The sequence below is a fragment of the Melozone crissalis genome, unplaced genomic scaffold (genome assembly GCF_028551555.1).
Source record: "Melozone crissalis strain CALT ecotype California unplaced genomic scaffold, PUWL_Pcris_2 ptg000059l_1, whole genome shotgun sequence".
In the NCBI taxonomy this organism is placed as follows: domain Eukaryota; kingdom Metazoa; phylum Chordata; class Aves; order Passeriformes; family Passerellidae; genus Melozone; species Melozone crissalis.
Window position 1 is genome coordinate 1439257 of NW_026535837.1, and position 14321 is coordinate 1453577.

Sequence of the window (14321 nt, forward strand, 5' to 3'; positions counted from 1 at the left end):
GGAGGTGTGGGGGTCCCAGTTATGGGTTTCTCTGGGTCTGGATTGAAGGCACTTGAGATGGCAGCTCATGTTGGGACTCAGCTGTTTATTATTTCTTACCAGTAAAACAGTGTCACTGCTGTGAGTTGGGCACCTTTTCATTAGAAGGCACAAAATGGCCAACAATCTCTTGTTACAAGGTCTTTTAAGACTAAACTATCCAATTAAGAACTGACATCTGGATTATTTTCCCTTTTAACCCCATAACTAATCCCAATGAGCTCACAATGGGGACTTTCCTGCCCAATTACAAAATGCCACCCAAACCCATGGAGAAGGAAGAAGCAGCATGAAGAAGAAATCCAGGATGACACCCTGTGCCCTCCATCTTGCTGCCATCCACTACACACTAAAAATCCCAAAACCTAAATTTCTCACCAAGTGATGCATCTACACTACTCTATATCATCTATTTCACACTTTTGTGGATTCCAGTCTATCTTGAAGTCTAGGAAACTTTCTCCATGAATCAGGGTCAAAGTCAGTGCTCCCCTGGGGGTCAGGGCACCCCAGAGCAGACAGAGGAATATTCCTGGTTTCCACAGGGAGATAGGTGTAGAAGGCTCCCTTTCTTCCTCTTTATTTTTTTTCTTTCTAGAATATATTTCTGATTAATTTTTAGCAGCCACAATTAAAAAAAACATCCCACGATTCCTCCCCTTAAAGTCATTGAGCTTTCTGCTCTGCTGTAATCACTTTTTCCCTTTGATGTTACATTCTTGTATCTTCTCTCATTCTTAATTTGAAAGTAATTTCGTGTTGTTTGTGAACGTAAGAAACTCTTGAGCAATTTTCTGTTTCAGAAAGTGTGCCTAATTATACACACTCATCTATTTCAGAGGCAGGACTAATTCTGATGTGTGTTTATTAAACTCTGAGATCCTGACCTTTCAGCTGTGGTGGCTGTTTACATAATTAGCAGCAGCCCTCTGTGTGCAGATGCACTGAAGGTTTATTTGGGATAAGATGTACCTAGAAGTGATCTGACTGATGAAGGTGCAGCCTGGGTACACACATGTCCTCAGGAGAGGGAAAACTGCAAGGCTGTGCCCTCAGGGCACATATGTGACCTCAGACCTTCAGCAGGATCCCCTGGCTGGGCCTGCACAGTTTGGTTTGCACTGGTAGATGGAGTCATGATCATTATTTTAGATCAGACAAACATGCTTTCTCTTTCTGCATAGTCTCTTCATGTCTAAATCACAATAGGAAGTTACTGAAATTGCCATTTCTATTACTTCAGCCAGAGCATGCACACAGTGTCCTGTGCTGCTCTCCCTGCTCCTGCCAGAGAGAATTCCTACTTAATTGGATATTCTACAATTCTATGACTTTTGAGTTTGAAGGGACCTGCAAGACTCACTGAGTCCAACTCCTGGCCTTGTGCAGGACATCCCAAGAATCTCACCATGTGCCTGAGAGCATTGTCCAAACACATCTTGAACTGCCAGGCTCAGTGCTGTGCCCTGGGGAGGCTGTTCCAGTGCCCAGCCACCCTCTGGGTGAAGAGCCCTTTCCTGATATCCAACTTAAACTGCCCCTGACACAACTTCAGGCCATTCCCTTGGGTCCTGTCTCTCATCCCCAGAGAGAAGAAATCAGTGCCAGCCCCTCTGCTGCCCATAATGAAGAAGTTGCAGCCCACCATGAGCTCTTCCCTCTCCAGATGTTAGCAGTGAGTGCTGTGAGAAGAGACCTGCACTCACTGTCCTGCCTCTGCCTCCTTTGGAACCATGGTGTAACACCAACCACGGTTACCTAAGCATCTTTGCTATACTGAACTGTAAGTGCAGGGAGTAATCTAGAGAGAAATAAGCCATTCTGAAAATTAAACAGTATTTTTATTATGGATATTCTGTCAAGGCTTGACAGAGCAATTAGAAGAAATGCTTTTTGTCAGTTACATAATTAGAAATAAAAATACCAGAATCATTACTACAAACACTTTTTTTGCTCAACAAGTAAAGTAAATGACCTTGATTACAAGAAGAGTTATACTTCTAAGCCATCCAGCTTGGGCAGTTTTGAATTCAATTTCTCATTGTCCAGTTCTAGAACTTCATGAAAGGAACTTGGAGCGGTTTTTCTGCTGCGCGCTTCAGAGCCAGCGCGTACGTGTAAACCCTGGCATCTACTGCCAGCTGCTCCTCTGCTACCAGCTCTGAAAATAAAACAAATTATGAGATGCTGTTAAAACCTCACCTTTACAGACATGTAAGTCCTTGCTAAAATGAAGATGTGTAGCATTCCAGATGCTGTAAACTCCTCCTGCTGTCATTAATTCGCATACCTGGCCAGATCTCTCACAGCTTTTTGCTTAACATATTTTATAACATGATGTATTCTAGGGTGAGAGATGACATGAGGAGCCCTGAGAAGGGATTCTTTAAGCTCATGTTAGTGCATTTAATGTGTCAGAAAGCTCTTACCATCAATCCTCTGCAGTAGGTCATTCTTTGGAAGTGTAACAACTTCCACAAATTCTAGGAGAGAAGAAAAAGGTTTACACATCCTTCAATTAGTGAACAGTATAGAAATTTAACTCTGCCTTCTGTTTCTTGCAATTTAGAAGGGGAAAGAGACTGATGTAATGATTGTCAGTATCCAAAAGTTGTGAGCTTTCATATATCAAAAAAGGGTCAATTAAATGGGGGAAGGCAGTGACTGGGCTCCCTAAAAAACATGCTTGGCAGAAAAAAGCTGGAAAAACAGTTGGGAAAAAAGTGTAGCTGGTAGCTATGAAGAATAAGAATCCCCAAAAGAGAAACCTCCCTTTGAGAATGAAAAATGCACTGTTGAAGAAAACTTGTTTGGCTTCTCCTGGTACAGGAATGGGTTGGAGATGCATTTCAAGACCAAACCATATCATAGGGTTTGTTAATGATGAATTGATGCTGGCTTACCCCTCCCTGTCTCTCTGAATTACTTGTCTTCAGGGCTTGACCTACAGCTGTTGGGGAAGGAGTAATTTGTATTTCCTGAAATCCTGGTGCTATAGGTGCAGTACTGGGAAAGATAATTGACGTAATAATGCCCCACAGGAATTTGCATCTAGGCCAAAGTCAACCTCAGGCACATTTGATTAGGCTCAGGAGATTACCCAAGCACAAATAAAAACCAGTTTTAACTGACTTTTTCTAAGTAAAACTTGCCACATGAAGAATCATGACCCTCTTGTCAATGAGATGCCAGTCACATTACGTACCTCCATCATCTGCAAGTGAAAAGAGTAGTGGGTTAAGGGGTGGAAATACACCAGAGTTTATAATTAAAAAGCATTTGATGGCTAACTGACTGGGAGTGACACTGCAATTACTTCCAGAGTGAAGCTACAACTGACAGCAGTCTCTAGGTTCACAAGTGCTTATGGCTCTCACTGAAATTTGGCACTGAAATGTTTTATTCTGAGTGTGCCAACAGCTGACACTTCACACCTGGGCTTCCCCAGTGGATTCAGCAGAGAAACACTCATCTAGACTGCAGGATGTGATTGGAAGGATGTGCAGTATCCAAACCAGTTAGGACAGAAGAGATGAAGTGGTGGAGTTAATTGTTTTAAACCCATAGTTTTGTTATAATCTCAAAATTTTCAAATAAATGACACAAAACTCACCAAGGTTTTGCTTAGGTCTCGTGTTCTCAGCCTCATCTCCATTAATGATGACACTCACAATGTGTGTTGTGCTGTTTGACATTCCTGGGTCCAAGCACAGAGCTGCCAACAAGCACATGGACAGGTTCAGTTTTCAGAGCAGGAGTCAGGCACCTTGACATTTTAACAAAAGCTTTCACAGAAATGTATCTGATACAACAGGAGAATATATATTTGGCAGACATTTGTGCTGTAAAAGTAGCAAAAACTTTGTCTTCACAAATTCTTAGAAGTAATGTTTCTGTAACGCTCAGCTCTTTTACAGATCCCTTGTTTTCACAGCCAAATTTACTTTCCATTCCACAGACTAAAGATTTACTGTGAACTATCCCTTACAGACTTCCTCAGTCTGTGGGAATTTAATTTTGCCATCACCTGTGTCCAACCTCTCCCAATCCCCAGCATGCAACTGTACCCAACAACTGAGAAACAAGACTCAACTGCAATGACATTTCCTCAAAATCCTAAGGTGCCTCACCTACCTTCTCAAGTTTGATTTATGATTCTCACTTTGCCTTCATTTTACCTTATGTAGGAAGCATAGGATTGGAACAATCATGTTCCAAAGGAACTCTGAATTAACTCCAATTACTCTCCTTTCTTCTTCTTCTGGAGAACCCGAGTCTGACAAGTATTGTCACCTCCCCACAGCTGACACAAGGGTGACCTCTGCATTATACAGCTGGTTTTTTTTTCTAAGTTCACAGATGCTGTACACAGAAGTCCAGCAATTTAGACCTTTACACTAAAATGCCAAATCACAGCTTGAATAATTGGGTTTAGTGTAAAGGATCTTAATTAATAGCAATTTTCTCCCTACAGACATCAAACTTACTTCAGACTGAAGTTCAGCAACTGATTCACATCAAGGAGAAAATTTCACTTTTACAGCCATGAGATGCTACCCTGCTAATCTGCTTGGGTTTTCTCTTTGGTTTAGAGCATTTCAGACATTTAGAGTAGCCAGCAAGACAGAATTAGCTTTACTGGGAAAAAATAAGAAGAAGCAAAGACCTGGAGTACATTCAATGACCTCCCCCTTGTAGCCAGTCTCTTCCTTCAGCTCTCGAAGCGCAGCACTTTCTGCTGACTCGTTTTCCTCAATGAGGCCTGGGAGATACATAACACACAAAAACAATTAAAAGCTTCCCACTTAACTGCAATATCCATCCTGAGACCTAATCAAGCTTTCTGGAAGAGGGGAAACATCCTCACTACTCTGTCTTTATAGAGGGATAAGTGTTAGGAAGGACTCCAATCCCTGGATTCATTATGCTGCTGCCCACATCCTTAACCAATTATCTACAGAATCATGATGCCTTCCCAAAAATGGCATTGATATTCTCATGAGGGAAAGAAGCCAAATGCTTTGACTCTTAGAGAGAGGAGAAGTGGAGGGAATTTTCTCCAATCTGCTAAAACATCTATTAACATCATAACAGCTTATTTTGTTTTTTCATTATCAAATATTCCTATTTTGGAATAGCACATGGAGCTCAGCATGGTTTTCCAGCCACAGCTTCATTAAGATCACAGAATCAACTAAGTTGGAAAACACCTTGGAGATCCTCAAGTCTAACCTATAAGATACATAAAGATGGACACTCCAAGCACATCTAAACACACTGAACCATATGTGACTCATCCCAATGCTTCAGCCACTTACCTGCAGGAAATTCCAAGCAGTAGCCATTGACTGGGGGCCTGAACTGTTTCACCAGGACAATGCAGTCGTAGTGCAGGGTTCTCTGCAGCACTGCTATCACTGCTACACCTACCACAGCCATGGGAGACACCAGGACATGCAATGTGAGCACAGCAGAAAGTCAGATTTTAGTGCCAGATCTGGAAAGGAACCCACACACTACTACTCTGAGCATTAAATGTTTGGATGCCTGCTCCAGAACCCTGAATGATGAATTCAAGCTCTTTATAACATGCATGGTGAGAGATCTTCAAAGCTCCCCAGCAAGGCAGAGGCACACAAGCCAAGCAAGACTGAGCCTCAGGGAAGGGCTCTCCTGCCTACAAAAACTGAAAGCCTCTGCAGGGAACTCTACTCTCCACTTCTAAATCATGTCCCAAAGAGCCCCTTGGCCCCTAACAGCAAACCCAATCACCAGTCTGAGAGCTACTCTGTGTCAGGGCACCCCTGATGTCTTAGGAAGCACTCCATGATTTAAAAGTGAACACAGTGACCTTGGGAAAGGTCTCCCACCAGTGAGGTTCTGATTCTTCAGCACCCCAGTTAGCCTTTCATTAGCTCAGGGTACAGCCAGCTCTGCCAAGCCACTGTTCCACATCCTCACTCATTCAGGAACAGATCAGCCCCAAATCTGCACTGTCAGCTTATCAGAAGGACTTTGACAGGAAAAAAATGCAAAAAGAAGAAGCCACCAATTCTTACCATCAGCTGTAACTCCCTTTTTGTTGCCAGTACGCTTTACAGTTTCCCAAGTTCTGTTTAAACAGAGAAAAGAAGAAATGAACACATAAATCATCTTCTACCTTTGCTGCTTTCACTTAAAGCAAGATGCACCACCCCACAGTGAGGTCCTGTAAGAAGCAGCAGGCCATAGGCAGGCCCTGTCATACACTGCCACTATAAAATGTCTAAAGTATCATTTTCTTTTGCCTACTTAAGGGGGAGAGAGAAAATAGTTAATTTTAGTTACACAAAAGATCCAATCTTGCTAATTTTAAGAGGATACTCTGCTGATGGGGTGGGAGGCACTAGAGAGAGCAATCAGTACAGAATCTGACACACTAAGGGGAGGGAACTAAAGCCATGTTGTAACACCTACATAAACACAGCAAAACTAAAGAGTACAAAAGAATTGGACAGAAATGATAACATACAAGAGGACAATAATTTGTCAGTAATATGGAGGATGCAGCTCCAACAGCAGGGAAAAAGCAGCCTGTAATAAAGAACCAGAAAAGCCACAGGATGGACTCTGATTGTCACAGAGCAGTTGCACAGCTGGAATTTGCTTCTGTGTAACATCTTTCCAAAGAACTGGAAATGCAGCACAATCCAATGTGCCCAAGAGGATTTAGGAGCCAAATTCCATCCCAATGCTTGCACATCTGCCAGAGTAAGATTCTCTTAAGATTCTCTCCTCTGAACAGCAGGAACTCTGAAGGAACCTCACAAACCTCTCACCTTGTGTGGAGGGATGTGTTTGTAATGCTCATGCTCTCTACCTGGACCCAGTCTGTGCAATTGGGAATCTGGAACACCAGAGAGGGAATTACCTGGTTTTCCCAAAGGGATCAGTGTAAGTTGTTTCTGAAAGCTTCAACCATTGTCTTTCTACGATTACCTAAAATAAAGAATTCTTTGTTAAATACATTGTAAAACTAATCCCAAAGAATTGGGAGAAAAAACACAATTTTTTTAGGTTCTTATGAAGACAAATTTCAGCATCACACCACATGCAGGAATGTGCAACAGCATTCCTGTTGCTAATACAGAAAAAAAAATTACTCTAAATTCTTGAATATGAACAAAAATATAACCCCAAGACAGTAGCTTTTCTTAACATGAATTTTATAACCAAGTTTTGATGGATTCAGTGGCATTTTATGCACTGCAAAGTCCTCATTTTTTAGTAGGATTTTGCAAGGGTAATATAATATATCAGCTGCAGAAGGGTCTCTGTGCAGCCCAGAGACTTCAGCCACACTGCTGCTCACGAGTGCCCCCTTGGCAGAGAGCACAGCCCAAAAGCTGAGCATGCAAGACTGAAAACCAAACTAACCTGAAATTTTCTTGCCCTTGTGTACCTGCTGCATTCTGCAGCTGTGAGAGTGACACACATCTGTCCCTTTAGGGTTCTGAGAGCTGCTGAGTGAGTGCTTGGCATTAACACTATGACCAAATTGCTCTTCTGGGCTGAGTTTATTCTCCCTATGATGTTTCCTCATCTTTTATATAATTCATTTAAAACTGAAAAATCCCTAGATATCAACCCAGCAGTTTGCTTCTCTCACTGTAACTTGTTTTAAAAGGAGTTATTTTTATTTCTTTGTGTATTACTTTGATGGGCAAAAAACATCTGCTTATACCAGCCTGGATGTGCCTTCCCAGAAAAAGGAAGAATGAAGTAAATTCAGCTCCCACTTTAATGGAGGATTGTCCAGCATCAGTCCAAATTCTTTATGCAAGTTACAGAACCACTTCTGATATAACAGCAACTGGCAGAAAGAGGGTAAATGCTTCTCTGTATTAAGCCCACAAAATTATTGAAAAAAGTAAATAGCTTAAAATATGTAAGATCTCATTCTAAATTTCCAATGATATCAAAGAGCACATTGTTTAAAAAAGAGAATAACAAAGAAAAATTAAAAAAAAAACTAAACAACAAGCCAAACCAAAAATCATAAAAAACCTATACAAAACCAAACCAAAAGAGGATAAAATGAAAATGCTCCCTGCAAAATACCCAGCTCTTAATAGAAACCCCCAAAAGATTAAAAAAATTAAATCCTTTATGCTTGTGAAATATTCATATTAAAAATGCCTAAGAGAAAAGACATAATACAAACAAATCTCTTCTTTCCTTGTGCTGTGAAACGGGAAGAAATTCCAAGTGTGTTCACTCCATGAAGCACAAATAAAAGAAAGCACATTTGTGTTATAGCAAGAGCAGGACACTGCCAAACCTGCCTTAACACCAAAGATTAACTTTTAAGAGTTCATTTAAAGGGAACAGAAACAAATAAAGGCAGTTTAGGGTGAAAGTGCTTCTAATAAAAATGAAATACCTCCAGAATCCTTTTTGAGGACTGGTATTATTCTTACTACTTCCTTACTGATGTCTTTGAAACAGCAATTATCCAAATTAAAATCTTTTCAGCAAACATAAAACATGGTACAATCCTAAATGTTAAAGCACTTTAAAGGAACAGAAAACTGAAAGAGAAAATTGCTGCTGAGTTTCATAACCCACCAATTTGTAAAGTCTCTCAGAGATATCAGCATTATTTCTGAACACTGAAAAACCTCCTGAAGAGACAATACAAGAAACAGATGCAAAATCTGAAAAGAAAGAGAAGCAGCTTAAAAGAATGCAACACTGTAGATTTCTCCTTATTGATAATTTATATGATTATTTCAATAAAGAGGAATGTCACACCCTTCAAACTCTCTGACAATCAGGAAGAATTTTTTTTTGTCTTTTTATGAACATCCAGGCTCTCTAGCATTTTGTACTCTGCACTCACAAACCCACAAATAATTGTTATTCAACAACAAAATTGCCCAACCCAAGCATGCTGTACCTCTTCCTTAAGGACAGATTGTTTGGCTGTTTTTGCAACTTCTGTGGATGTCTCAGCTGCCATTTTCAGCAATGTCAGGTTTTTCCCCTCCTGTGCAAAGTCCAGATATATATGAAACAAAATCAATATTTGCTTTCAGTGTAAAGTTAAAAGGTTCATTTCTGCACCGTAAATTAACAAATGTAGCTTGTGGGAGGAAGTCAGGGACGTGTGATGGCAAGTTCAATTCATGCTTTCAGCTCCACCCAGTGATTTCAGAGCCAAATAACTCAAAGGAGAAATGTAAATTTGGGTCAAATCCCTGATTTGTATCATTTTAACAGTCCTATCAGCTGTCAGGTAGCTATGGCAGCTGAAGACACTTAGTTAAGTGTCTTCAAATGTCAGACACACATACAGACAATAATCCATTTCAAAAAGTTTCATTCTGATCTGGGTGAAATGCTTTGTCAGCAGTGTCTGGACAACAGGACTGTGCACTGCACTGTGAAAATGCAAAAAAAAACCCTTATACCAAGAGAACCTCAGTGATAAAAACTGTCTGCTATTAAAAATAACAGCTAGAACCTACACCCATCTTACACCACAAATAAACACGTAAATGACTCAATCCTTCCACTAAATACAAGTTCAAAAAACATGGGGCGGCACATGGGGCTGGTGTGAGGGTGTGACCATGGCATGTCAGTCTCTTATTGGGCATTATGGACCCAATAAGAGTATTTGCATTTAAAAAGTGCCCAAAGCAAGGCTCTGCACCTGCAGCTCGTGCCTCAGCCTGCATCCCCAGGAAAGTGAAATTATTCACTCCCCCCAACAAGTTCCAGCCTAAAGACACAGCAGGCAGCAGGAAAAAAATGTATTAGAGACTGAGCCTGTGTCACTGTGGAACTGCAGGGCACTTTCAGCACAGAAACATACCAGGGAAAGCATCTCTGATATTAACTTAATACTGAAGTCCTGAAAATAATCATGAATCATAAGGAAAAGCCAGTGAAAAGAAACAAATCAGTTTAAACACCAGGAGAGATGAGATGAGATGAGATGAGTTGAGATGAGATGAGATGAGATGAGATAATCTTAAAGATCTCAATCATCCATAGCACTGATGGTCACAATCTTTCCAAAAAGTCAAAAAGAATCTTTCCATGACTTCAGCTATGGTTTAATAAAGTTGTGTGTGGTCTCTAGCAAAAACCAGTAGCAAAGTGTGTGAAAAGCTTCACACCCAGCTTCAGCACTTTCATTTTTTACTTCATATTTATCCTTTTGTGGTAACATCTGTTGCACACCAGTGAAACATGAAAGGGCAACAATCAGCTTTCTTACACACTGCATTGACATGGGCTTGCAGTAAGTAGTTAAATGGAACAGGTAGGACTAACTCTTTCTGTTTATCAGCAGGAGTAAAACTAAAGTACATGAAACCATTGCCTTGGGCTGTACACAGGGCAGGCTCTTTCTTAAGTCTCAAGAAAGTGGTTTTGGGTGAAGTTGGTGATATAAGTCAAATGTGAAGACTGGTTTTATGTAACATAAGTCTTGAAATGAAACCCTAACCTGTTAAACCAAATTCTGTTCCTTAAAAAAAAAAAATAAAAAAAAATCTATAATATTCTTTTAAGGCAATGAAGCTCCTTTTCAAATCTACAGTTTTATTATCTGTCTTACCACTATTTGCAACACAAACAGCTCATTTGCTTGTGTTCCAGTTTCTATCCCACTTCAGTTCAGCCAGCTGTTCCAATGTTTGTAACTCCCTTCTCTTAGGACTGAGGAGTTTTACCTGGACAAGGGCCATGTCTCATGGTGTGACTCTCAAATACAAGACCAAGCTTTCCACCAAACACAGCCCAGGAGAAACAGGCAAAGCAGGCTCCGTGTGATAGCTTTAAAACCACAAAAACCTTACATCCCCAGCTACAACAAATTCACCTCCTGCATTTGGAATGAATTATAGCCTTTTGCATTGTCAATATAAGTATATCAAAGGAGTAGAGAGTGAACCATAGCCTTGTTAAAGTTGTCTTTGGATTGGGCTAAGTCTTCCCCTTTCACTTTCCCCTCACAGGAAAGTCTTCCTCTTTTACTTTCTCTTTTACTCTCCCCTCACAGAAAATCCTGTTCCATTGATCACCCCAATCCTTCTGCACAAATATCAGTGTATCTTTCCCAAATGTGGGTTACCACAGCTCTATCATGAAAAAAAAATAAATACTAGAGCCTCATCTCATGGCAGAACCTGTTTTCAAAACAGCTCCTTCTCTCCTGAGAGATTCAGCAGTGACTTGCTAGTTATAACAACAACAAAAATATACAGTTTCAGTGGTTTGAATTATCACTAAAATCTAAATTGGGTGAACACCTCAAAGAGAGGGGAATGCTGATCTAGCCCAGCTTCTGTAGTTTGGGTCTCCTCCACAAGTGGGTGCAGTAACTCTATGTATAGTGACATTTTCAGAAGTTCCATAAAACAATATTTTTGCCCAGATTCAGCTGGCAGTAGAGAAGTGAGAATTTCTGCTGTTAGAAAGCTGAAATACTGTTTGGTTAAATGAAGGCTGCAATTCTGGCATCTCACTTTAGTCATGCTGTCAAGGATGGCAATGTCTCCTGTTCATAAACAAAATTAGCTGCAAGTGAAAATGAAATTTAACACTAAAATGTGAGGTTTCTAAAGGCCTGTTTAGCTTTCAGAACATGCCTTGTCTTGCAGTTCTTCTACCTCATAAAATTCACTCTGCATATAAATATGAGTTCATCTGAGTTAAAAATTCAATGCAGCTGATACAGCAGCCTTGAACCTGACTTAGGATGACATGAGCTCTAAGAATAGACATTTTTAATTGTTATAAATGCAATCTTGAGAATATGTCAAAGTGCCCACATTTATCAGCTGCCTTAACATGAATCAACAGCACTCATACTATCAATTATGGGGAAAAATAAATGTTTTCTACTTTGTCTGGTAGTTTTTATGCCCAATGTTAGAGTGTACTGCTGGCAAATCATGCTACTTCTTCCATTTATTTCTAACTGGAGTCAATTCTGTCCTGAAAAAGCCATGCCATTCATAAAACATGTAACTTTGTTCCCATTGCTTATTTCTTTGTTGAGTGGCTTCCTTTCAAGGCAGCATCCAGCCATGCTACAGTTTCCAAATTATCCTTCCCAGCAGTTAAAATCTTAAGCCAGCCAAGATCTGTGAATCAGTTGGAGAGAGAAGTCAAGATACCAGAATTAAACTTCAATATTTATACTTAGATAGATGGATTAGCTTTCCTAAATCACTTTTCAGAAGACATTCTCTGATCCAAACACACATTCCAGCTGACAGCAACCAGATTTAATGGAAGCTCAGCAATGGGGGTCCCACGGCAAATTCAAGGTCAAACAAAATACAGATTTTCCTATGAAGAATGTGCAAAAGAGACACTGGCAACATTTTATGCATGATTTAACCAACAGCACTCTGAGAGATCTAAGCTTCAGATAAACATCATTAAAAACTCCTAAGGAACTTAAAACTTGTTACTTGCACTTTAATGCTATGATTCTAGAAAAAAATCAATTAAGTAGCAATTAAGTTGAATGGAGGGAGAAAAGTAGGGGGAGAATGTTTTGTTTTTATCACGGTATCTAGAAGCATGGATGACCCACTGAGTGCCAAATAAAACATGGGCAAGTAACTGCAAAGCAAACAAGGATTATCTCCCAGAAGCAGAAGAGGGTGAGAGGCAGCCCCAGGGTGTTATCAACCTTCCCAAGAGCTGAGGTGTCACACAGCTGGGGAGTCTGACAGTGCTCACAGGGGTCTGAGGATGAGGGAAGAGATGAGGATCTGACTCCATGTTTCAGAAGGCTTGATTTATTATTTTATGATATATATTATATTAAAACTATACTAAAAGAATAGAAGAAAGGATTTCATCAGAAGGCTAGGTAAGAGTAGAAAAAGAAGAATGAATAAGAAAGGCTTGTGGCTCAGACAGAGTGTCCAAGCCAGCTGTGATTGGCCATTAATTAGAAACAACCCCATGAGACCAATCACAGCTGCACCTGTTGCATTCCACAGCAGCAGATAATCAATGTTTACATTTTGTTCCTGAGGCCTCTCAGCTTCTCAGGAGGAAAAATCCCAAGGAAAGGATTTTTCAGAAAATATCATGGCTACAGGGGAGACATCCCCAGACTGCAGATGGGACAGCACAGGAGGAAACATGGCATGGAAACAACACCATGCAGGGGACACAACAGCTGAACCACGGGGCTTAAATATCCCCCATACTACTCCGGTAATGCCTGACTTGGGACTCAGCAAAATGAAATAGTGGTTGATAAAAAACATGAGCTGACAGTGTGAGCTCACAGCCCAGGGCTGCATCCAAAGGTTCTGCCCCTGTCCCCTGCCCTTGTGAGAGCCCTGGGGGCTCTGTACACAGTTCTGTGTCCCAGACACTACTAAAGGACATGGAGTTGTCAGAGAAAGCCCAGAGGAGGCCACAAAGTTGATAAAAGGACTGGAACACCTCCTCTACACAGACAGGCTGAAAAAACTGGAGAAGGTTGTGTGGAGAGTTCAGAGCACCATCCAGCACCTGAAGAACTACAGCAAAATGAAATAGTGGTTGATAAAATTCTTAACATGAGCTGACAGTGTGAGGTCACCACCCAGGGCTGCACCCAAAGGCTCTGCCCCTCTCCCCTGCCCTTGTGAGAGCCCACAGGAGCTCTGTGCACAGTTCTGTGTCCCCAGCACTACCAAAGGACATGGAGCTGTCAGAGCAAGCCCAGAGGAGGCCACAAAGTTGATAAAAGGACTGGAACACCTCCCCTACAAAGACAGGCTGAGAAAATTGGAGAAAGTTATCTGGAGACTTCAGAGCACTTTCCAGCACCTGAAGGAGCTACAGTGAAGCTGAACAGGGCCTGTTCATCACAACTGCAGTGATAGAACAAGGGGTAATGGGTACAAATTGAAAGAGGGGAGATTTAGGTGAGATATTAGGCAGAAATCCTTTATGGTGAGGGTGGTGAGACAGCAGAACAGATTGCCCAGGGAGCTGTGGATGCCAGGTCGGATAAAGCCTGGAGCAACCCGGTCTCACATGGGAGGCGTCCCCGCCCGTGGCAGGGGGTGACTGGAACTGGATGATCTTTAAGATCCCTTCCCATCTATGGAAGAGCTCCATGCAGGGCACACGCGGGCACAGGGAGGACGGCAGAACCACCTACAAGGATCGGGCGTTACTCAGCCATTCCTGGGCTCGGGCAGGGCAGAGCGAAGGCAGCGCCGCGGGACGCTCCGGGCGCCGCCGGCTCCGGGCAGCGCTGAGGCGGCGGG

At 41.5% G+C, this 14321-nt stretch overlaps 1 protein-coding gene across 4 annotated transcripts; it reads right to left on the reverse strand.

Annotated features, from left to right (window-relative positions):
* Positions 1-1892: 1892 nt before the first annotated feature.
* Positions 1893-14313, reverse strand: NUDT5 (nudix hydrolase 5). 4 transcript variants are annotated; one of them, XR_008483809.1, is made up of 9 exons: positions 13347-13364; positions 8978-9067; positions 6950-7017; positions 6099-6151; positions 5358-5465; positions 4706-4801; positions 3644-3754; positions 2469-2522; positions 1893-2200 (listed from the first exon to the last, which is right to left on the reverse strand). XR_008483809.1 is itself a non-coding variant. In XM_054287557.1 (9 exons), the coding sequence occupies exons 3-9, from the start codon at positions 9038-9040 to the stop codon at positions 3237-3239; spliced, it is 507 nt and encodes a 168-aa protein (XP_054143532.1). In that variant the 5' UTR covers positions 9041-9067; positions 12269-12387; positions 14213-14313; the 3' UTR covers positions 3202-3236. The 4 variants fall into 4 exon arrangements, 3 of the variants coding, with proteins under 3 accessions (XP_054143532.1, XP_054143531.1, XP_054143530.1); XM_054287557.1 differs by lacking the exons at positions 1893-2200; positions 2469-2522; positions 13347-13364 and adding exons at positions 3202-3253; positions 12269-12387; positions 14213-14313 and having other exon boundaries at positions 3653-3754; XM_054287556.1 differs by lacking the exons at positions 1893-2200; positions 2469-2522; positions 13347-13364 and adding exons at positions 3202-3253; positions 14213-14313 and having other exon boundaries at positions 3653-3754.
* Positions 14314-14321: the final 8 nt, after the last annotated feature.

Bases quoted from the DNA above. Each gene is read 5' to 3' on its own strand.
- NUDT5 (XM_054287555.1), bottom strand. The intron at 7,018-8,977 runs GTACAGCATGCT...TCTTTATTTTAG, and splicing joins AATCTGTCCTTAAGGAAGAG to GTAATCGTAGAAAGACAATG. The intron at 6,152-6,949 runs GTAATTCCCTCT...CTGTTTAAACAG, and splicing joins GATCCCTTTGGGAAAACCAG to AACTTGGGAAACTGTAAAGC.